At 41.5% G+C, this 24206-nt stretch overlaps 1 protein-coding gene and 1 long non-coding RNA gene across 5 annotated transcripts in view; one reads left to right on the forward strand and one right to left on the reverse strand.

Moving 5' to 3' along the window:
* Positions 1-24206, forward strand: part of ptprub (protein tyrosine phosphatase receptor type Ub) — a 186302-nt gene that overhangs the window by 96494 nt on the left and 65602 nt on the right. For all 4 annotated transcript variants that reach the window (XM_026183429.2, XM_026183430.2, XM_026183431.2 and 1 more), the window contains exons 3-7: positions 1736-2007; positions 9523-9604; positions 14304-14419; positions 19940-20114; positions 22711-23004. In XM_026183429.2, coding sequence (XP_026039214.1) covers positions 1736-2007; positions 9523-9604; positions 14304-14419; positions 19940-20114; positions 22711-23004 — 939 coding nt within the window. The remainder of the gene's footprint in view (positions 1-1735; positions 2008-9522; positions 9605-14303; positions 14420-19939; positions 20115-22710; positions 23005-24206) is intronic.
* Positions 2001-13313, reverse strand: LOC145431907 (uncharacterized). Its single transcript, XR_013912222.1, has 3 exons — positions 12897-13313; positions 2654-2753; positions 2001-2570 (listed from the first exon to the last, which is right to left on the reverse strand). It is a non-coding gene; the product is annotated as an uncharacterized LOC145431907 (long non-coding RNA).

Genomic DNA, 24206 nt, shown 5'->3' on the forward strand with positions numbered 1-24206 from the left:
AGCTACTTAGATGTAATATTACTCTTTCTGGGTCACAAAATACACTTTTAAGATATTTTGAGGCGTGAATGTAGCTGTGTAAACATCAGACACCTGCTCGCTTTACAAGACATCACATATTTGCAAAAGTGCTCCGACGTTTTTGGAGATCTGACACCCACCATCTCGAAGCTAACGGGAGGTCGAGACCTACTACAGCCGGGAGGAACACCGCTTTCCCGGCACATCGTGCCTCGACCTCCCGGTCGGCTTCGAGCTGGCGGCCTCCGAAGAATGCGGCTAAAACTTTTGCGAGATCTCGCAAAAGTCCGTCTTAATTTTTTTTTCTCCCATGTCCCCTGCGGGGCTCCGTAACAAAGTGATTCCCAAGCAGCAAGTAGCTGAAAGGTTGATACATTTCTGCATGGTGTGCAGTGTGTCCTTAAAAAATTTGAGGAAACTCAAATTGTCCTTAACAAACAGGACAAATCTAGTAGAAACCTGACACAGGACCTGACAGATGGATATGGTTGTTCAGTCCACTACTAACTACTGTCAAGAAGCCATTCTTAAGGAAGGCAAATAGGAAGAAAAGGTTGATGTGTGCCAAATTCCACAAGAACTGAACTGAAAATCATTGGCAAGAGGTCTGACAAAGTAAAGCATCCAAAATCCAGAATTTTTGGTTCAAATCATCACCAATATGTATGGAGGAGGTCAGGAGATGGGTACAACCATGAGCGTCTATAACATCTATAAAATACGGTGTCTGGATTTCAGCCTCTGGTGTTTGCGATCTTTTCAGATCAGAATTAATGGAATTACGAAGCACAATTTTGATCTTCCATGCAGTACCTGTATCTGGAAAGCATCTGATTTACAACAGCCTAATTTCTCAGCATGACAGTGACTCCAAAAAAACACTGCCAATACTTCAAAATCATACCTGGATAGAAAAACACAGTAACACTATTAGTCATGGATTGACCTCACTAGAGCCTGAACCTGAACGTTATTGCAAAACGAAAGGAGCCAAAATCCAAAGAAGTATTTTCAACTTTCCTTCAAGAAGCCTGGAGTACTATTCCTGAAAGCTACGTAAAGCAATAACAGTTCAAGCTGTGTTGAAGCTCATTAGAGTCGCCTTACATGCTGCGTTTAAATGTATGTTTCAATAAATTGCTGCACCTAATTCCCATTTTCGAAGCACAATAAAAAAGTGATGGGTTTCTCAAGAATTTTGTGCAGTACTGTAGATTGTGTATTTTCCCATCATGCATTATTACATATATAAATAAACTCAAACTATGATTTTCAATATTGCCCCTTGTGTCTAAAGAAAACAACACAGTCAAATTGTAAAATACATGAATGAAAAATACATGAATGTCCAAAAAGCTATTACTGCCTCAGGAAAACACGGGTGTAGAAGATAGTGCAAGTGTCTGTGTGGTTGACTTCATTTTCCAATTTAAAATGAATAAACACCTCAGGCATTCGAGAGACTAGTTAACTTTTTTAAAATGCACGCTTCACTTCTGCAACTTGTAAATGATGTCTGTTTCTGACGCATGTAAGACATCTGGTGTACAGGAACGCAATGATTTAAAATACTTTTACATTGTTTTCAGGCTTAAACCGGCCAATACAGAGCAGCAGAAAAATTGGCTTCACAGTTAATGACCCCGTCTTTTAATAACACATAAATGTTGAATAGAGCGATTAATTGTTGCATTCTGTCCTGCTTTTTTTCCAGGGTCCTATATGCTGGTGAACTCCTCCCAGCATGCCGTGGGTCATCGTGCTCAGCTGCTGCTGCAGACACTGAGTGAAAATGACACGCACTGCGTCCAGTTCAGCTACTTCCTGTATAGCCGTGATGGCCACAGTCCCGGGGCTCTACGGGCATATGTGCGGGTCAACGGCGGCCCGCTCGGCAGTCCAGTGTGGAACACGTCGGGGCCTCATGGCAAACAGTGGCATCAGGTTGAGCTGGCTGTCAGCACCTTCTGGCCGAACGAATACCAGGTACAAACATTCATATTTAAATATGTTGATGAAACTGATTTAAAACTGACTTAAAGTCTTCATCATCCTCGCTTTTAATATGTCGGACGTGTTGTTCAAAGTAGCTGCTTGATGCTCCTCTAAGAACTTAACATTTTTTTTTTTTTGTTGGAGATATACAGACTCATTGACCGCGATCATGTAGAGCTTAAAAATGGTACACAATGAGGCTCTGTTGATCACTACTCATTTTAGCCTTGAGGTACAGTTAATTACTTACATTTGCAACTTAATTAGCACTGATTCCCTTGTGGATGTAGCCAATGCTGGTGCTTAAAGCACCTAAGTAGATCTCACAAGGGAATGCCTGGTGGAGATTTCACCCTGCGAGGTTTGTTTTTCTGCACTTTCACTTCACTCTAACAATTCGCGTGATACGCCATTGTGTGCATGCAGCACGCAGACAGTGACTGGCATGCACTGTGAGGGTCTGATATGCTGTGGTCTGCACATGGCACAGTCAGGTGAGCGTGAGTGTTATCCGTCTATTAATCCAATTTCTTCTTTCTGCAAACTCTGCGGAGCTGTCAAAAAGCAATTAAGTTGAGTAGTGTGCATTTTATCAAGAACTGTCAATCCTGCTGACTTAATTAAATTCTATTCAGACCTGCAAGATGTGACCTTCACTATGTAAATAATAGTCCTTAGCGTTGTGCAGACCTGGGGTGTAGATGCAGGGTGATGCCTTTCTCCCGACATCATGCGATCTGAAAATAAGGTAAACAATGTTAGGTTAACAGGATAAAACACATGTATATATTGTACAGAACAGTATTACAGTCAGGGGCACTTGACTCATAGCAGAAAATAATATTTCAGGCATACTTTATGTATCTACTTCTTTTCCAGGTTATAATTAAACACCAACGTTTGTTGACCTAAGTTAAAAAGGGACATTATTTTTCTTTGATTCAAAGAGAAACAAACCATTATAGTGAAACCCACTGAGTTTGTGGCGCTGCCATCTGTAGCTATATTTCTGGATATCAAGTCAGTAGCTACAAATCACTAACTATGCAAGAAGACAGCGAGCTGCACTAATCAGTGCCAAATCCAGTTGCAGTGTCTCTTGAGCTTTGGCCCCATAAACAGAGTAGCAAAGGACGCCTGCCAGTGAAACTGCTCATCAGTGGCAAATAATGAGGTCCACACTGTCTGATTCTTTTCTTTTCATGGCATTTTCATCGCAAATCGCTACTTTCACTGTACCCTTATTAAATACATTAAGTGGAGGTTTGCTCTCATTCTGCATGTTTAACAGTGAGCGAGCTGGAAGTGGAAGAGAGCTGCCATCTCCGTGTTATAAAACAGACTCACTAACCACAGTTTCACCCTATCATAACATCAGCGCAGATAAGTCCTGAATAAAATAATAAAACCTATCCTGCGTTTTCTTCGCCAGTCAAGTGCTATTGAATTTGCTTTTTGAACATCGCCGGTTTATTCCTTTCCCTTTCTCCGGGGAGCTGTGTACTTTCTCGTCTCTCGGTCTCGTTAGCATCCCAGTAAACACTGATGGCTCATAGGTGAGTCAGAATTATGCTGCAGCTGCCAATGAGAGGCTCCAGATAGGAGAAGGAGCTTTATAATGGGCTTATGAGGAGGAGTGGATGGCTCTGAAGACAGGACAAACAGTACAAGGGAAGAAGAAGAAGATGGGCCTTACACTTGAATTAGAATTGACAGTAGTGGCTTTTAATAGAACAGCTTAAACTGCTAATGGCTTTTATGTCATGTTGGGGGGGAACACGGTGTTCAGATTGGATTAAATTGCTAATATTTGGGATTTGATCAGCAGATATTGGCACCGTTAGAAAAACTGTATCCAATTTTAGCTTGTGAGGAATTAAAGCAATGTAGTTTTCCTTCTTTCTTTCTTCTACTTTCATCTCACATTTCACTTTAACTCAGCTGACCTCATACTGCTTCTGAGTACAAAGGAAACAAAACAAACTGCCTCCACAAAGTCACATATGCCACGGCTTACATTGCTAATCCCTCGGCAGTCAAAAACCTCATCACTGTGGAATGACAGTGGGCCTTGTCTTGCAACACGTCATTGCTCTCTGTTGCACAGACAGAACGGAGAGAAGGGCAAGTGGGGAGGTGTAAAAGCTCAATGTTTTCTTTAATGGTATCTAATAGTGCTGGCTATCCCCTATTGTAAAGCAGCAACGAAAAGGGGGAAGAGAAGTTTGCAGTGGCACTGCGTTCAACTTTCATTTTTACATGTTTTTTTTTTTTAGCTGTATAGCAGCAGCTTTGTGTGACTTTAAATGGTGAAAGTCTTTGTTTATATTAGCTCCATGGCAGGTGTAATACTTCCACTTTGGGTTTCAAATGATAGGCAGGCTGATTTACACTGTCATTAAAGTAGAAAAGCACTCTTTTGAAGCAGCGGTGGATAATGGGTCCTTCTTATCATTGTCTGTGACTAAAATAAATCCCACGGGAACACACAAGCTTTTGGAGACAGTTTTTAAATCCTCAAGTTCTTCTGCCTTATTAGGTTTCAGGACATATTGGAGGAGCCAGTTTCTTGCCTACAGCACAGGGATACAAAATGTCAGGCTTTTACACTGCAGAGATACAGACGTGAGATTACACTCGAGCTTTCACCGTTTTGGGGTGTAATGAAATACTTTGTTTGGGGCACGCACTCAGTCTGTGTTTATTTCTTGAAAATGTCATTGTGGAATGTAATTAAGTGGAGTCTGACAAATTCTCTGATAATCACCAAAACTAAGGGGATTAATATGCCGAAAAACCACAATCACTCCAATCTCCTTTGTTCGCTTTCCTGGTGATTTAAAAAATTATTTTCTTGATTATATCCAACTTGAGTGTTTGAGGATTTTATCGAAAACGAATGATGATGTTTTTCTTTTTCTTTTTTTCTTTAACATGTCTATGTTTGCACTTTATGTGCAGTTTATTGTAAATTTTCTGATCAGGTTGCCGTGTATATTAATGCGAAGGCTGACAGGAGTCTCTTCCTCCTATCACAGGTGTTAAATTGGGATTTGGAGTGCAATGGGTTTCAGGAATGGAAAATAGAAGGCAGTAAGATCACCTTGAGATGTCTCGATTGAAAATGTCGTGCGAGTGCGATCTGCTGTGCATTGCCATATTTCTCTCTGCCTCATATTGGTTTAGAGTGTTTGCAATACCTGGAGAATCTTGTTATCAAATATTAAAGATGTTATCGAGCCCCCAAAACTGCTAACTAGAGCCGGAGACATGCACCTCTGCGCTGAACCCACCCGGTCCCAGCCGACCCCTCCTGTCTTCTTATTTCCTTTTCTTACTTTTCCCCATGTGTTTATATGGTATGATGCAAACATAATATTTTTCTTTTTCTTTTCTTTTACCTGGTGATTTCTATGAAATTTTAATTTCACACTGCATGGCTGACACGATGTCAAACGTTTGCCACATGATTATCGTGCACAAAGGCATTTATGATAGTTTTATGTTGACTCCCTACATATTTGTGTCATCTATAAAAAAAACTGCACAAGAAAAGTTTTGTTCAATGTGTGTTTCACCTCTTTTTTTAAGCAAATGATTGAGAAAATGTGAATATACAATCGTGTGAAAGCGTTTTGAAAGTAAACAAGAACAGGATTGAATATTTGTAGAACCACCTTTAGCAGTGATAAACTGAAGTAATCATTTTCTGTGTGACTTTATCAGTCTCTCACATCATCGTCACTCTTGCCACAGCATTTTAATCCGACTGAGGTCTGGATGTTGGGTCATTATGTTATAGATTTGCTGCTGTGTTTGGGATCGTTGTCCTGTTGCATGACCCCGATTTCAGTCAGACAGACGGCCTCATATTTGACTCTAGAATACTTTGGTGTGCAGAGGAGTTCGTGGTCTGATCGACTGGATGACTGCGGCGACTGTGGCTGCAAAAAAAAGCCCCGGTCATTAGCCCTGCACCACGGTGCCTGACTGTTGAAATGTGGTGTTTGCACTAATTTGCACTAACACGGTGCTGAGCATTACAGCTAATTCTCACCACCACCTGTCTTGTGGTTTGTTCAAATGCAACTGTGCAAACGTAAACCGTGCTGCTGATGTTCTTTTTAGAGTGAAGAAACTCCTGCCAACCCTTCTAAAGAACCTCTACCTGTTCAGGCTTTTTCTAATTATAGTATTTTGAACTTTTGAACATGAAGCATGCTAGCTGAGGCCTGTGGAATCTGACATGTAGCTCTTTTGATCATTGCACAGTCTGACCTTGGGGGGTGAATTTGCTGCCATGTCCACTCCTGGAAAGATTGACTAGTGTTTGAATGTTTCCCACATGGGAATAAACTTGTGAATGATGGACTTTAAATTGTTTGGAAATGCCCTTATAACCCTTCCAAGGCTAATGGGCAGCAACAGCTGCTCCTCTAAGATCAGTGCTGACATCTTTTCTCCTTGGCATTGTGTTAAGACACACCTGAATGCTCCAGAATAACAAAGTGACAGAGCGTCTACTTTCATAGACACACTCAGACATTTTTTCCACATTGTTATTATTAAGTCTCGATATGTAAAACCATTTCCCATGATGTTATCTTGTTTACTTATAAAACCAATTTCAGTTAAAAAGGAAAAAGATAACATGCATTAAACACATCAAAGGCTTGTAAATGAGAATCTGTGCGTCTCCTCTTTGTCTGATAATTTCTGCTATTTTCCTCGCTGTAGCCTGCTGAGAGTCCTCAAGCTGAGCCCATGGCTACGTTAAAGGTTTTCGTTTTTTTAACGCTGTACAGAGCGAATTGGGATTCTTGACATTGAAATTATATCTTCAGACACTGGCTGCTATTCTTTGGTATTCCTACCCCATCAGATTTACTTCAGCACGCAATCCTTTGTCATCTATCTAATGCATGACTGCGTCTCATGGTGAGTGAAAGCCTGGTGTGCCTAATTGTGTCTCGTGACTGGAGAAAAGGTAGCAGGTCGTTTATAGGGCCAAATAAATTGTCTCCAGATTTGTATACATTATAACCGTTTCTAAAAGCCAGTATTACAGGATAATGTAATATGTTCTCATAATGTGCATCTTATATCAGCCATAAATCACTGTGGTGTCACTCTTTTATTTATTTATTTCCTTATTTTTTTATCTCCAAAAGATGATGCCTGCGTTTTTATCCCAAGAAAGAAAAGTAGCAGCTCATTAGAATAAAGAATAGGCACATGGAAAGTTTCATTGGGAAAGTGGCTTTCAATAAAAATCCACAGAGGTTGTTTATTAAAACAAATGCTCTGAATGTCTCCCTCGTAAAAAGCTGCTCTTCTAATGGCTAAGAAGTTCAAGGATTAACCAGCAATCAATCTCCTCAGTGCTTTAGCTCAGCAGAGAGTAATAACACCTTAATTAGACTTCCGAGACATTTTTTTCCCTCTGTCTTGTATGCCATTAAGCCCAATCAGTGTTTCTGGCTAATTTTGATGTTAGTCTAATGGCATGGCCGCATGTGTTTACACAGCTAATTCAGGTCAACATACGGAAGTATATTATGCTTTCATTATAGCAATGATTTGTTTGTTTATTTTCTGGTTAAGCAGGGGCTTGTAAGGAGTTAAGTAAAGAAGACGTGAGAGGAAGATGAAAGAAATAAAGGCAGACAGCGAAAAATGGAAAGGCAGAGAAAATCAAATCAGAGGGGAGGACTCTGCTTTTAAGCGAATTGACAACCTGAAGAAGGGGGAAAACGATGAAAACAGTAAAACGTTAATATTGCTTTTGAAAAGCGGTGCCATCTTCCAGCTCAGGTTCCAACAAAGTCTGGGAACAAACAGGAAAAATTGACTCTGACAGAAGGAGATTAGCCTCAGTGCTCCTCTGTGAGTAGAGCAGCCAGCTGTGGACAGAGCGGGGTCAGCCTCCAACTCCAGGAGACCCAGCAGCCAGGACCCTTCCTCCTGCTTTTCCTTTCACCTCACCTCTCCTCTCCTCCCCACTCCACTTCTCCTTCTGCAAGCTTCAAGCCTCCCCTCTGTGCATGCCTGGCTTCCTGCATGGCATCCTGTCTGGACTTTTTTTTCTTTTTTCAGCTGACCCCAATCTCCTCACATCCCATCACCATCTCTCTGGGAAGGTGCCTTTAGGGGTCACGCATGGCTGAGTTTGTTGTCACACCGGTTGGCGTCTTTCTTTCAAAGCCCAAAGAAGGTGGACCGTCTCCGTCCTGCTGACTGTGGAAGGCTGCGGTTTGGGCCAGAGGTCCTGAAGATGCAGTTGTGACTCTTAAATTAGGTGTTCAAACATAAGAGGATTGCGGTAGCAGAGATGATGTGGGTGTCAAAGTTCCTTCAGTGTAAATCAAAAAGTAAAAAAAAAAAAAAACCCTAACCAGCTCTCAGACAGAGGTTGTGCAAAGTATAATTTTGGTATTGGCAGAGAAGTATTCAGCTACAGTGATATTTTTCCCTGAGTTTGTTTTTATTTTGCAGGTTTTTCAACGGTGCAGTATAATATGTATCTACACCAGCACCACAGTTTCTTCTGACAGCATTCAGAGCTTCTTCCCAATTTGCATTCTGTGACTTTTCATAGTGATAGTAACTTTCCTCCTGTCAGACTGATGTAACTGTTTGGATTTTAAGGCCAGGGGACAATTAAAAGATGAATTAAAAGTGTTAAAAGATGTTGCCTGCTTAGTGTTTCAACATTAAACAATAAGAATGGAACATTTTGAACCTGGTAACAGATGATCCAGTACTTCCAGGAGGCTGAAGGGGAGCTCTGGTGGCCGCCAGTGTATTTGACCTTGTAAAGATTAAGCTAACATGATTTAGAATATCATGTGAGACACATTTAAAGCAGCTTTGAGGATGTGATTTCATTTTAATTTGGGGTGGAGCCTCAGTAAAAATCCAAACCCAGCGACAGGAAACATGCTGTAATCACTTTGTCAGAGGATTATGAGAAACAATAACTCAAAGCTGGCCTTTGATCAAACTTGTGGATGGGAGACTGTCCTTGGTGGTGCAAAAACAAACATCACCCCCGTGTCCCATAACTCTCTCAGTGTTACTGAGGTTGGTGATTTGATATTGATTAGGTTTCATGAGAGCCCACAGCTCATCCAGCTTATTGTTCCATAGGAGGGTGTGGAGGTTTGTCCTCCCCTTGAGTCTCGTGGCAAGTTGCATTATCAGCTGCTGTGGCTGTCCTGCGTTTAGAATGCGACACAACAAAAACAACTCTGTGTACCTCCTGATAAATCAATTATTTCCCTTGGCCCCGTGGACTGAGGTAAAACATGCGGTGATGGGTGTGTTTGTAATTAATCCGCCTGTCGCAGTAGAAGTAACAAGAGCAGAGTGGAGTAGAATTCACACAGCCCTCAAATGCGCTGACACTTCAGCTTCGAGAGCATCAGGCTAATGAAAAGTATATGCTTTAGCTGCTCTGCTAACGAATAAAATCTGCTCATCATTTATTAATGTTCACTTTTGCAGGTGCTGATTGAGGCAACGGTTTCGAAGGAGCGGCGAGGCTACATTGCCATAGATGACATCATGGTGCTCAACTATCCTTGCTGTAAGTGGATTGCGGTCACAGAAGATGCTGCAGGAAAGAAATATTTAGCTTTTTTTCTTGGGGTGGGAGTAAAACAGATTTTAAAGCAGCATGAAATATAAATGTGATGAGGAGAAGAGTAATGGCTGATTGACCTTTTATATTAGTACGACAAGCTCTCCCGGGGCACGCTGTGACAACAGCGGCACTATTAAGACACTGTGACACCCAAATGCCAACACTCCCTTCCACCTGAGAACACACCTGTCGTTTTGCCTCCAGCACGCTTTGACAGGCAGATTTATTTGTTAATCACTGTAATCTCAAATTCAGTCTCTGTGAAGGCTTTCGCATTTTCTTGCACTTAACTCATAAAGAGGTTTTCTACATTTAGCTGCATTTTAAAGCTTAATGAAAACGCCTCCTGTTCAGGGTTGTTTTTTTGTTGTTGTTATAATAAACAGCTCCCAGCAGCACAGGGCTTTTTGTGTCACTGGTGAAAAAGTGAAAGGAGCATTTCAGTTTTCTTCCTAAACTTGACAACTTTGTGTGAAACAAGAGTATATAAATAGTATATAAAAGATGGACATTATTGCTTTTTTAAAAAACCTGCTAGGACTGTCATATTGTCAGGTTTTCCGCTACAGTTATGTTGACCAAACAAACTCTTGGTGATATCTCAGCAATTTTCTCCAAACTCCAGCAATAACAGGTAGGTTTGTCAGGTGCTGGTAGTGTGTTATCTGTCTTCTAGTTCAGCTTGATTTTATGGATCAGCTGCAGCCGCACACTTTGCTGGGAACTGGAGTTCTTCTTTCCTATTATGGTAACTGGCAATCAGTGTTGAGCTGCGGCACTGCCACCTTCTACGTTGGTGTGTACACCAAATTACAGTCACTGCTGCTGGATTATTTCTAGTATTATCAAATGTGTATCACTTACTAGGTCCCTGAAACGACTGTGACGAGTGAATCACATCAAGGTTTGTTTAGGTTTAAGGCACCGATGACATTGGCACTAGCTTTAGTTTTCAGGCTTGGATACATCTTTTATATGCACTACTGTGTGAGTGATTAGCAGTTCTCCAGGCTTTATGAGGGTCTCAGTTTTTCTTTGAACATTTTGTACCTGACTGTTTTCTGAGTTTTTGTTTGTAAGCCACTTAACCCTGACCTATGACTCATTTAAGCACAAAAAAGGCAACAACACACAAGATGAATCTGTTACACATAACAAACAACATTGCAAAAGAACCCGTTTTAAATTGCATCTTTAGGCACTTTGTTACTAGAAGCCTGTTGCAAAAACAACATTTTTTTTCCCATTTTTTTGAATCTCTGAAAGTTGAATCTCTGAAAAGTGACAAAGAGAACAGTTTGACAGATATAATATAGCATTTTTGTACCAACAAAGTGATTTCCAAAGAGCTATTAGCTGAAAAAGTAGCAGGCCAAAAAAAAAAAAAAAAACTATCTACAGCAGATAAATGTTATCTGAAATTCACATCATCATAAAAAAAAATCTAACAGAGGACCTGAGAGATGCATCTGGCCCTTGAGTTGATCCATCTACTGCTCACTGAAGTCTCACCAGAAATGGTGTCAGTGGAAGGCGGGCAGTCGAGAAGTTGTTTTTAAGGAAGAGGAAAAGGGAGAAAAATCTGAGGTATGGTAAAATAAAACAGTGGCAACAGGTCTGATAGATGATAAATCCAGTTTGGAAATGTTTGGTTCAAGTCATCATTGTGCATGGAGGAGCTCAGGAGTGAGCTGCAACAGTAAGTGTCTACAGTCACATGTAAAACACAGTGGAGGCTCATCATGATTTGGAGCTGTGGTGTTGGGGATGTTGCCAAAACTGACAGAAATATGAACATAGAAAAGTACAGTCAGATTTTGATCCACCATGTAAATACCATCTGGAAAGTGTGTGATGAGCAATGACTTCATATTTAAACACGAAAGTGATCCCAAACACACTGGCAATGCAGTAAAAGAACACCTGGATAGAAAAACACCCAATCAGTCATGGATTGGCCCCTCAGAGCTTAGACCTCACGGATGTTGAAGCAGTGTGGGATCATTGGACAAAACAAAATGCAGCCAACATCCAAACAGCATCCATTTTTGTCCTTAGAGAAGCCGGGAGAGCTATTCCTGAAAACTAGATCATGAAATGACATGAAAGCTGCCTGAGAAATAAAGGTGGTCACACCAAATATTGACTTTCAAGCTTATTAAAAAGTACTGGCTCTGTGTTTGCCTTATATACTGTATTAACATGTATGGTTTCACGTTTAAATCAATTACAGCACCTATTTCCCATTTTCAAGCAAAATATAAAGAAATGAGTGGTGGCTCAAGACTTTTACACAGTGATGTACAGTCTTTGTATAAAACGTATTCGCTAAAGCTCCCGAGCTTAATACTCGGACAAAGTCTCTCCCTGTCACTTACACACTCCCTGTACAGTCCCACTGCTGAACACAAGGGCTCTTGTCAGCTCATAGCACATTTAACACCTGAGCCACGCTGCTTTCATGTGACTTATATACCTGACACAAGCTTGAAGGATATTTTACTCTCAGGGGGATCTCTGTTATATCCCTGTTTTTTATTTCTTTTTTTTTATTCTTGCTGAGTTGGACACCTCGGGGATTTCACGTTACAGAGGATACCACCAGGAGCTCTATTACGTGAACATTGGCTGTAAGATTGCTTTGTACCCATACTGTATGCATATCACCCAGTCAGACACCCTTTTACTTCCAGACATAGCAGATGGCAACTTCTGAATGCTCCCACTGTGGTCATTAAATAATTAAGACTCTCATCAAGACCTGAACATGCCTTATGATGTGGCACATAGCCAGCCTGCCTTACTTGGCAGCAAAGAGTGTGGAGGAAGAAAAGGAGTGAAAAGACATTAAGTGTTGCATACAAAAAAAACAAAAACAAAACTAAGAGGAACTCTCGACAAAAAGTTCCTTTCTGGGAATACTGGATAAAGCATGGTTGACATTTTTGTTGTATTCTCCTGAGTCTTAATCCTTGACTCTGAAACCAGTGTTGCAGCCCAATGAAATATTTATCGCGCTAAAGAGTCCCGAGGATAGGATCTGACACATTTAGCTGTATAACACTGCAGTCGGTTCCAAATGCAGAGCTTGTTCTTTTCTATTCACACTCATTTCAGTGTTTGTTTACTGTATATTTGGCTCGCATGAATTATGAATAAACCTTAGGAGGGAAAGTCACTCAAAGGAAACATGGCCACATGTGGGGTACAAATGCAAGCACTCTCCTTTACTTACTGTATACAAACAAGATGAAGAAATTGTCATCTTCCTCGCAGCTAGATGGGAACAGAGTCTTGTGCAAAACCAGGCAGAAGATGAGTGAGACGCAAACATTTGCTTCTCCCCGATGCTTCGGCTTCACAGCAGCCCTGCATTCTCCTCCTGTCAGTCATCTGGAGTGACATGTCAACTTTTGCTACCCCATCTCTCAGAGTTGGCAGGCAGTGCTGCCAGCATTTACCCAGTGATTTGGCTCTGCAGGGGTTTGGTACTCATTGCTCTATTGTTAATCATGGAGTTGGGTGAGAGGGCTACTCCCACACACTGACTCATTGGCGGCTCCCGCGCAGGTTGCTGGGACATTATTAGTCGAAATGCAGAGAGCCAATGCTCACTCGCTGGCTTTTCTTCCACAGATTCACTCCCACATTGTGCTTATCTATAGATCCCCTCTAATCTGATGTTGTTTGTAAGTTATTTTAGTGGTGGGCTCTGAGCGAGCCACTGCCCACATTTGCATTTACAGAATTTCCATCGCGATAAAACTATATACGCAGCGCTGAACACATTTATTACACAGCCTGCCATAAAAACAAAGAAACGGGAGTATTTTGGAAACTGGTCAAAATTCACTGGAGAATTCACCTGTTTATACCCAAATTTGAGCCGACGCACTCGACTTCTCTGTGAAGTCACAGATTAATTGAGCATAACGTTGAGCAAAACTATCTGCGTGTTCAGGAACACAAGTAAATAACTGTAATTTGGCATCTTAGATAATAATAATTATGTGCTTTACTATTTTTTCAGCATTTCTGTAAAAAGCTAAATTTGAAAATTGATGGATAACAACAATAATTCATGCCAAAACAACAATTTTAGCATTAAAAATATCAGAGCTTTGTACATACTGGTGGATTAAACATTACAGAAAGAAAATGGGCATCAGTGGCTTTAACCTCAACAACACTCAATTTCTATAAATGTTTTTCTTGTATTTTATATCGTAATTACATTTTTTTTGAAAATGCAGTGCAAATTTAGACTTAATTTTGACCGTGGAGAAACTGGAAACGAAAATCAATTCTTACCCCTCAGCCTGAAAAGGCTGATGCAAACTGAATGAACCGAATGAAAATATGTGAATAAATTGCTGCCAAACTACTGATAAACTGATTTCTGTTTTTAATGGTTGCCCTTCATAGCCGGTCAGTTTCATACAAAGTCCTCCAAACTGCTGTTTCAAAACAGAAAAAGCCTGAAATTTCTGTTCTTGCATTTAAAAAAACAAACAAAAAGAAAACCTGGATAAAAACATGTTATGTTAATCTGACTTGCATTGTGAACGGTTGAAAGGTAATGGGTTTTTTTGTTTTTTTTTAATCTCACAGTGGGTCTCTCTCTCTCTGTCTGTCTCTTTAGATAAGGCGCCACACTTCTCCAGGCTAGGAGATGAGGAGGTCAATGCTGGGCAAAATGCCACTTTCCAGTGTGTTGCTGCTGGAAGGGCATCAGAGGCTGAGAAGTTCCTGTTGGAGGTTAGTGCTTCATGATGGTGTTTATTGCCGAAAGTAACCTGTGTTTACTGTGTGTCAGCTTGTTGTATTTTTACCTTCAACATGGCAACAGTACAAAGGGAAGACTTCTTTTAATACTAACTCTAGTGCCTAATGTTACAGACGGATTATTAGACAAGGCTCCCTGGGCACGTGGGACACAGTAAAAGTCATCACACACTTTCCTATGAAGAGAAAACCATCCTGCACACAGAAAAAGACACATGCGACCACAAACATTGTGTCAATTTTATTCAACTTTGCACCTTTTTCCTTGCTATCTGGTTATTTTGTTTCTCCTTGTTGTTATTTGATTGACTTTTCAAAAAAGAAATTTGAACATTCATTTCAAGTAGAAGCTATAGCCTACAGCCAGGAGTCCTGAGGCCTGTAGTGTGAAGTAAGATTTTATCTTATCAGGGCAACTTCAGGTTGAACCCTGGGTGTTTAGTACGACAAAGGCTGTGTTTTTTCTGTACTTTACCAGGCTATATCATGATGGTAACTTATGCTGTAGATTTCATATGCTCAGGAGCAGGTTATGTTCTAGATTAGAGATCAATTGGTATGAAATCACCGCCGACCCAAAAATAGTGTCACCGATCCTGGAAGCTCTCGGAGTGCGGATAGTAGGAATATCTAAAGTTTTACAGTCGTGTCTTAAGCCTTTCCCTGATGAGCATCAATAATAAATGCAGATTCTTGGACCTTGATGTTTTTTTTCTCCTGTTGGCTGCAAACAACTTTATGTTATTATTAACATTATTAATGAGGGTGTGTTTCCTCTCACAAAAAATCACGCCACTCATTTGTCTGTATTATTTGAGTAATTGGTTCATAATTTTCTAACATTACAGTTTTAGCTTTTAAAATTAGTTACTTTGCACCTTTTAAGTGAATGCACAGTGGAAACCCTGGGTTAGGATAAGTCAATCCACGTAATGGAAATATATCATAGGTGTGTTGATCTTTGTGTTTAGTGATTTGTCCGCAGGTCTGTGACTCATGGTTAAGTTTTCACATGCTGCTACAGTTTACTGCATACATAACTGTCACGTCTCTCTCTGTGTGTCATCATTATATGTAACCCAGACGTATTTATCCTTAAATAAAGATGGTACACAAAGGCTGAATGCTATAAAGGCTATGAAGGCCTTGAAGTGTTTTCACTCCGCTGCCTCTGAAAAGTCGCCCTGCTGATAGGATCGCTGTGTTCTTGTCCTTTTGCACTGTATCTATTCACATGATGGTCACCATTTGAATCCATGTGAATGAGTATTTTTTTTTTAAACTCTTCTCTTCTCGAGGCCCAATTAAAGACCTATTGTAGGGATTCATAATTTGTCCATCTCATGCATACAGTTAGCATGTAGCTACATATTCAGTGCTTTTGAGCATCTTACCACCCACTGCAGCCAGCATTAATCAAAGCTGACCCAGGAAAACCTTCTGCATTGTTTGAAAATGGGAGACGTGTGATTTAGGTAATTGCTGTATCCTCATCCATACCTCTCTGATCAAGCCACCCATTTAGTCAAACACAAAGATGAAGGCAAATGCGTTGGGTAATTAGCTGGCATAACCCTACAGACGCCTACTGTAATGAGATCTTCAGGACACTGGAATGCTTTTTTTCCCCTCCTACCTCCCTTCTACCTTCAGCTGTCCTCTTCCATTGTCTGCTCCACACATGCACCTCTCAGGCTGTTTTCTGTTGTTGTGCCCTTTCGTGTTGATTGTGTCTGCAGTACCAGCTGTACCGCAGTCTCAACCGTACACGCCTGCCAGATTAACAGATCGTTTTTGTCATTTCCTCGCCAATTAGCTATAGCCAGATTGTTTATGTAACATGAAGTGATCGCATGCTATTTGATTTACTCTGATTTATTCTGATTTCTGCTGTCTCCTTTCTGTAATTCACCGGCCAAGTAACAAAAAAACAGGAATAGAAAAGATGCAGGAAGGATACATTACTGTATTCTTTTTTCTTTTTCCTGCGGTTACAAGATTTGTTGACTTTTTAACCCTAATCAGGGGGTGTGTGTTTATGTGTTTGTTTGCAAGACTCGGCCTGAGGTTCCTGTGGTCTGTGGCTTTTTGAAAGCCTCAAATCAGCAGTATGACAGAAGCCCAAATGGCCCAGTGTAACCCAGAGGTCTCGCTGCTAATCACAGTACGCTCACATTCTCATTCTGTGAAAGCTGTCGGATCAAAAGTACTAGAATGATGATTCATGTCCACTATTTCACACGCGGAGAGAATGGCCTGAAAACATGAGGAAAAAAATGCCAGAGCCAATGTGTTATTCTGAAACAGTGAGGATGTGACAGATGCTAGTGGTTTTAATGGTGTGGAACAAGTGAGAAAGGCCTCTCACAGTGCAACAGCTAGGTGCATCATGCAACATTCACTGGAGCCTCTTTTTTCTCTGTCACAGTTTTTTCTCCACTTCCTACTTTCTGCCACAGCTCGCTTTTCTTTCCATTCTTCTTAGACTGAAACAAGCAGACATTTTTTCTTTTTTCTTTTTTTTGCTAAGACTGCTTAGGTGTGAATGCTTTGTTGTGTCAAACACATTAGCTTTACCAAGAGGAGCACTATGGACTCACTGTAGGCTCCTCTCGTAATCTTAATATTTTATTTTATTTTATTATTCATATTACTATCTGTGTGAATATTTTGCTAAAGTGAACAGGGCGTGAAAGACTGGAGAAAAAAGTGGAGGAATAGAGAAAAGAAAAGGGGGGGTGAGGATGAAACAGACAGACGTGTGTGTGTGTGTGTGTGTGTGTGTGTGTGTGTGTGTGTGTGTGTGTGTGTGTGTGAGATCATTTGTGATGAAACATACTTGAAAATGTGGGTCACACTCCAACCATGCCCCCCCAAGAGCTAGAGGCAGACAGGGAAAGACCCTGGAGGTCCTGGATGGAGCTTCTACAGCCAAGGGCAAGAGTGCCAGAGGACCAGAGGCAGCGGCCAATCATCCCGGCCAAGCTAAGGATGGGGGCCCCAGACTCCGGGCCCCCGAGAACCGCTTGACACCCAGTGGAGCCTCCACCGTGCAACGTAGAGGCCCACCCTTAATAGCAATGTGGGGATCAATGCTCAGGGTAGACCCAGGCCTAGCCCTACACACACAGAAGCTGCACATAGACACACAAGCACATACACCCCATCCTCTGAAGTGCAGACAGATTGGTGCCTCTCAGAGCCAGCAGCGGCCATTTCTGCACTTTCGTGCCTCTTCATGCCATCATTCAAGTATTATCTGTGCTAAAGTGATTAAACTTTGATGCATTAAAGTCCATCTGTCTCCCGATTGTAACTGTTGAACGGTTAAATGTTTTGCTTCAATAACATTGCACGCTAAGGACAGATGAAGTCGAAGATGGGCTCCATTAGGGCACGACGCTCATGACATATATTACCCCCGTAATCACTATTATTTTAACAAGATTTCATTTGTTTTCATTAAAGCACGTCTGATCGTAATATTGCATGATTAAATCAGGGAGATGGTCCTTCCATTCTAATGAAATTGTACACAACTGGACGATTCTTCTTTTTAATCACACAGCTCTAACTAGAAGTGACCCAGATAGCAATAATTTGTGTATTGCTACATTATTAGCTTTGTGTTCCAGGAGTTCACGGTGCGGTAACTGTGGAGGCAACCATAAAGGTTGTTAGTGTGTGTGTGTGTGTGTCCCGTGCTAATAGGGAAGGCTGGATGTTGTGTGCAAGGGTGTTTATAATAAAAACATCAGTGTATGAAACATAATGAACCCGTACTTAAAAGACAAAGTAAACAAAGTACCAAAACAAGGGAGCAGAGGCAAATAGAAGGCAGGAAAACTAAAAGAAGGCAAAGACTCCTTATACACCTAAACTCACCAGCTGCTTTATTAGCTATGCTTGGTCAGCTTCTTGTTACTTGAATGGGATTTCGAATGTGCCAGTCTGGCACCATTTGCTGGTTGTTTGGCTGGTCTGAGTATTTCAGAAACTGCTGACCTCTGTTGATGTCAGAGAAGAATGCCCAGACTGCGTGATGGGAGGACAAGAGCAACTCAAAATAAAAGCTACTTACAACCAAGATATGCAGAAGAGCATCTCTGAATATGTTAAACAGGGTACAGCAACAGAAGACTACTGTGGGTGTGACTCCTGTCACTTAAGAACAGGAAACTGAGGCTGCAATTTGCACAAGCTTAAATTGAACAAGGGAAAACTGGAAAAACACTGACTGGTTGGATGTGTGGAGCAACATTCAGATGGTATGGTCAGAATCTGGTATAAGCAACATGAATGCATGGATCCATCTTGCATTATCAATTGTTCAGACAGGTGGTGGTGTAATAGTATCAGGGATATTTTCCTGGCACACTTTGAGCTCTTTAGTACTAAGTGATTTTCATAACCTGAGTATTATTACTGACTTTTTATGACTACAGTGTACTGATCTTTGGATGGCTGTTTCCAGCAGGTTAACGCACAGTGATACAAAGCGAATATCATCTCAAACTGGTTTCTTAAACATGACGATGAGTTCACTGTACTCAAATGGCCTCCACAGTCACCAGATCTCAATCTAATAGAGCACCTTTGGGATGTAGTGGAACAGTAGATTCTCAACTTGGATATGCAGCTGACATATCTGCAGAAGCTGTGTGATGCTATTTTGCATTAATATGGACCCAAATCTCTGAGGAGTGTTTTCAGGAGCTTGTTTTACTGGTGCCAGAGTCAGAAGTCAGAAAAAAACTGCAAAAGTTGCAGAGTATACCTAATGAAGTGTCTGGTGATGGTATATGCTATGACATTACAGGCAAACATCCCCAGCTATTCTGGGATTCCGCGTGGATATGACACAAACATGCTCTGTAATACTAATACTGTCAACGTAAAGCATACAACTCCATGCAGATTGAACATCTGCATATTTTTCATGCCTTTAAATAACTAATATTTGCTAAAAATCTGTTTTAATTAGTGAGTCAGTCAGCGAGGTCTTCCATCAGCTGAAGGGACACTCCGCTAATTTTACAACTGAAGGTCAGTTTCCAGTCATGGTGAGGGCCACTCAGTATGTGACAGCCGTTGTCTTCTGCCGTCCTTCAGGCCTTCGTTACAAACTGGGACACTGAGTCTGAAAGATGTCGAGGCTGTAATGGAGAGACTTTATCATGTTGCATTATCCCATGCCAAAGATCTTGGGTGTTGACAACTTGACTCATGCTAAAGAGTAACAGTGAGGACATCTCAGCCTTTAATGCCTGCCTTTTTTTGCATAGCTCTAGATTTTAAAGACTCTGACTACGTCATTCAGAGTTATTATGCATTTGTATTTTGTGAATTTTTCACACTACTACAGAAACATCTACACTTATGTGCGTGCGGGTGTAAAAGACTGTGTTATTGTGCTGTATAAGATGATTTATATCTGTGTGCGTGTGAGAGGGACAGGTCATGGCCTATCCTGGTTTCTTTTCTGCTTTCCAGAGACACAATGGGGACATTTTAACAATGGCGTCAGTCAAGCACCTGAGCCATCGGCGCTTTGTGGTGTCCTTCCAGCTCGACAGCGTCCAGCGAACTGATCAAGACCTTTACCGCTGCGTCACTCAGTCCCCCAGAGGCTCCGGAGTCTCAAACTTTGCTGAACTCGTTGTCAAAGGTAAACATCCTTTTCCCTTTTCTCTGACTGTTATTATTGTTTTCTTTTAGCCTTCATTCTCCATCATCCCAGCCGTTATGATTTCCTGCTTTTCTTGGACACAGTACAGTACTGCATGTGATTGAAAGAAGAATTAAAAAGGAAACAGATACCCACAGGATATCATTTGTGCATGACTGCGAATGTCTCGCGCATTTATTTCTAATTTATTTCCAGAGAAATTTCTTATTCACAATTTGTATGCTACAGCGACCACTTGAAGGCTTTTTAAGTGATATCCACAGTCTCCCTGGCATGTGCGGCATCCTGAGCTGTAGTTGCCAGATAGACTGCCATACTGAGCTCTTCAGCTCTCTGTCAGAAGGCAGTTCACTTGCCTGGGACTCCTGCAGCCCTTGTCATATCATGTAGCGCAGATGGTGACCTCACTACCATTACTCACTCCATCCCCACCGCCCAACACCACCGCTTTGACAGCATAGTAATGACATGGCTTGCGGGATGGTTTGCTGGCATAACAAACCCGAGCCCTCAGCAAAGTAAAGAAAGGAAAATAAGGATGTAAGGGATTCTCAATCCCCTTGTCCTCTACTGTATGCTCTTGTTATTACGTTTTTAAAGACCAAATGGAGCGCAAATGAGAGTGAGGACAAGCTCAAAAGGAGTTTTTAAGCCAAGCTAGCAGAGTGGCTCTGTGGATATCAGTGTCTGTCGCTTGGCTGGCTGATAGATTGGTGCAGTCCACCACTTTGGTGGACAACCGTTGGATGGGCTGCTGTGAATTTTAGCCAACAGTTAGGATCCCACCACGAGGAAGCCCCCTGCTTTTGTAGTTTTTTTAAAGTGCTGGGCACATGCATGAGATTGTCTTTTTTTTTTCTTTTTTTTTTTGCAGCACCATAATCTCAAACCATCCATCAACGTCAGCTGTATTTACTACGAGTTAGTGAATGTTAGGATGCTCACATGCTTAAATTACATTGTGAACATGGCACATATGAGCTTTGTAATGCCTCGCTTCCATAGTCCTTTTACTGATAAGACAACGTGGGTTGATTTTAGTGTCGCGATAGACTGATTTGCTGCAAAAAGGAGCCCCCTTTGCTAGAACGTTAACCAGCGAGTGCCAGAAAACCAGGACACAGCGAATGTACTTGACAGATGGCTGTGATTTGCTCACACTCTCAGTGAATAAGTGTCATTGTGTCTTTGTGGTTGTTGCTTTCCTTATTTTGTTATAATCAGGACAAAGATGTTCTTTCTGGCAAGGCTGCACCACCAGTAAATGCGATGGCCAGTTAAGTTATTCTCATGTCAGCTGCCTGAAACTCCATAACTGGCTGTGCTCTTCGCTGACTTAACAAGGCTTTCATAAATCCCTTTTCCCCTCTGCTCTGCTAAAAAGAGCCTAATCATCCCCTTAATGAGTTGGATCTACTCGTTTATATAATGCAGAAAGAATGCGAGAATCATAGTAAACCCTTCTACTGCTCCACGGAGGGCTCGGAGATAGCTACATGATTAATAAAACAGTTTTACCTTGTCCGTATGTCTCGGGCTATTGTTGTGGGCCCTGAGTTTATATGTGCACACATATTCTGTCCTAAGCATATTTGAAAATGCATTGGCAGAAACAAATGTTGCACCGACGAGGAGTCCCACATTAAACAGACACTAGCACTGAGAGCTTGCTTTGTTTTCATGGAAGTGACAACTATTAATGAACTAAGGGGGGGATACAATAAATTAGCAGATAAAATTGAGTCTACTTAAAGTGTGAAAGGGGTAGGTGAGATACTTTGAAGGTAATCGCACTGGCTGTTTGCCTGTTTGCTCAAATTTGGCCTTTTATTATAGATGCATCCATTGACAGTTAAAAGATGAGCTGCTGCAGGCACAAAGAAGCAATACAGAGTAGAGGTGAAGTTGTCGAAAAACCCACAGAGAGGAGGGCCATAAAAGACAGAGGCAGGGATGAAGGATTAGTCACAGCCACAGATCTAACTCTGATCTTTTCTCATGCTTTGTCCACATTTCTTTTGGCTTTCCCATCCCTCACTCTCACGGTTGCCTGTGTAAGTGTTTAGCGGCTTGGATCTGCCAGAAAGTGACGTGGGCAGTGGTATTAATTCTCAGTTTGCCAGGCTTTACCAGCAGTAATGTATTCAGCTCTTTCATCGTGGTGGCCGGCTGTCTGAGAAGTTGGAGAAAAACACGCACAGTAATTATTGTCTGAGTTACAGGGAATGTCACGTTCAATGCGACGCATGCACAGCTGTTTTTTGCATTCACCCCTTTGCTAAAAAATGTATGCAAGGCTCTGAACGCCCCGTTAATAGGTATGACTAATCTGCTATTTGAACATAGTTTGACCTGCTCACATCCTGCAGTCTCTGGAGACTCATTTAAGACTCAGTGGGCTTTAACATAGCCAGAAATCTATTTGCATACGCCTGATTAGTAAAATTAATAGCACAACTTTACCACCCTAGATTGTGCAGCAGTGCTGCCGGCCTGCCAGGAAGTGCTTTTATCAATACCAATGTGTTCTTAACCAGCAAAACGAGAAAACACTGCTTTTCATTTTCTCCGACAGTACCCCCATCCCCCATTGCGCCGCCTCAGCTTCTGCGTGCTGGCTCCACTTACCTGATCATCCAGCTCAACACCAACTCTATCCTGGGAGATGGCCCTATTATCAGGAAGGAGATTGAGTATCGTGCCAGCCAGTCTCCATGGTCAGAGGTGCATGGAGTCAACATGGTCACCTATAAGCTGTGGCACCTGGATCCAGACACAGAGTATCACATCAGCGTGCTGCTGACTCGACCGGGAGAGGGCGGAACCGGCCCTCCGGGACCTCCTCTCGTGAGCAGGACCAAGTGTGCAGGTGACTAATAATTGTTCCCAAACTCATAAAAATGGGATTTTATGCTGTATATATTCTCTCTTTTAACACAGGAAGTGTGTTTTCTTTTAAGGATTTAAAGAAGATTAATGGGGTAAATGTACCAAACGATGACATAAGGAGCTAAACACACTCTTGAAGAGTGTATCATCCATACTGCACGGTACTCTCTGGAGATTCCTTGTAAGCAGACAAAAATTGCTGCTAATCACCCAAAATTCATTTTGCATATCCCTGATATGCACACACATGATTGTGCTTCCCTTCTTGCAAAGCTTCAACCTCGGTTTACGTGTTTACTATTAAGCAGTACGAGTCCTTCCTGCTTGTGCCGGCTCGTTGATATTTTCCATGGCCCGCTACCTGTCACGCCACCTCACGTCGACGTGCCTCTTAGTGCGTGTGCACGAGACAATAAGAAGACGCTCCACTCGAAAGCTCCACGGGGAAGCTTTAATTTGAATAACAGATGAATGTCTGCCTTATCGTTAACATCTTGTTTATGCCAGTGTGCAGCTCTAAATCTTGTATGCTGTCATGTGTGAAGAGACGATGACAGTCTTGTCAGCTGTTTCCTTTTTGGAGTTGTTACAAAAGTGAGAACATTTCTTTTTTTAAACATCTTTTTTTTTTTTTATTGGGGGTTGATATTGCGTGGAAATAGCTCACCAAACAACACGTTGTGTTTCTGAAAAACCTCTGAGGTATCTGCATTATTTAGGCAATGCAGTACCCCCGAGCAAACCATATGAGAATAAAGTACGTTGAACACTAATAAACTGTAAAGTGCGAGGCAGCTCTCATCCTCTACTTTAGCTCAGCTCAGTGAATTTCTAAATCAGATAGGCTTATACTTTTAATTTTGGCTATGATAATACTTGTAGATATGGCCCCTTCTTATGATGAAGCTGTTCTAATAAAGACCCTCAGCTCATTGTACTGATGCCCAACAGCCACACACTGTAACTTAAAGGAAGCTTACAATATGAGACTGCGCTGGTCACGATAATCTGCTAAAATTCAATCAGTGAGAAGCTGATAGACAAGTTCTGACTCAGTCGCTGCATATACTGCACTTATCTCATAAGAAAGGCATATTTGTTATCACTGGTGTTCTCTGAACTCTGTAGCCAAGGAGACTGAAAGGGACTTTATTTGCTGCCAGCATAGCAATATTGCTTTGA

This window comes from Astatotilapia calliptera, chromosome 11 (genome assembly GCF_964374335.1).
Source record: "Astatotilapia calliptera chromosome 11, fAstCal68.1, whole genome shotgun sequence".
NCBI lineage: Eukaryota > Metazoa > Chordata > Actinopteri > Cichliformes > Cichlidae > Astatotilapia > Astatotilapia calliptera.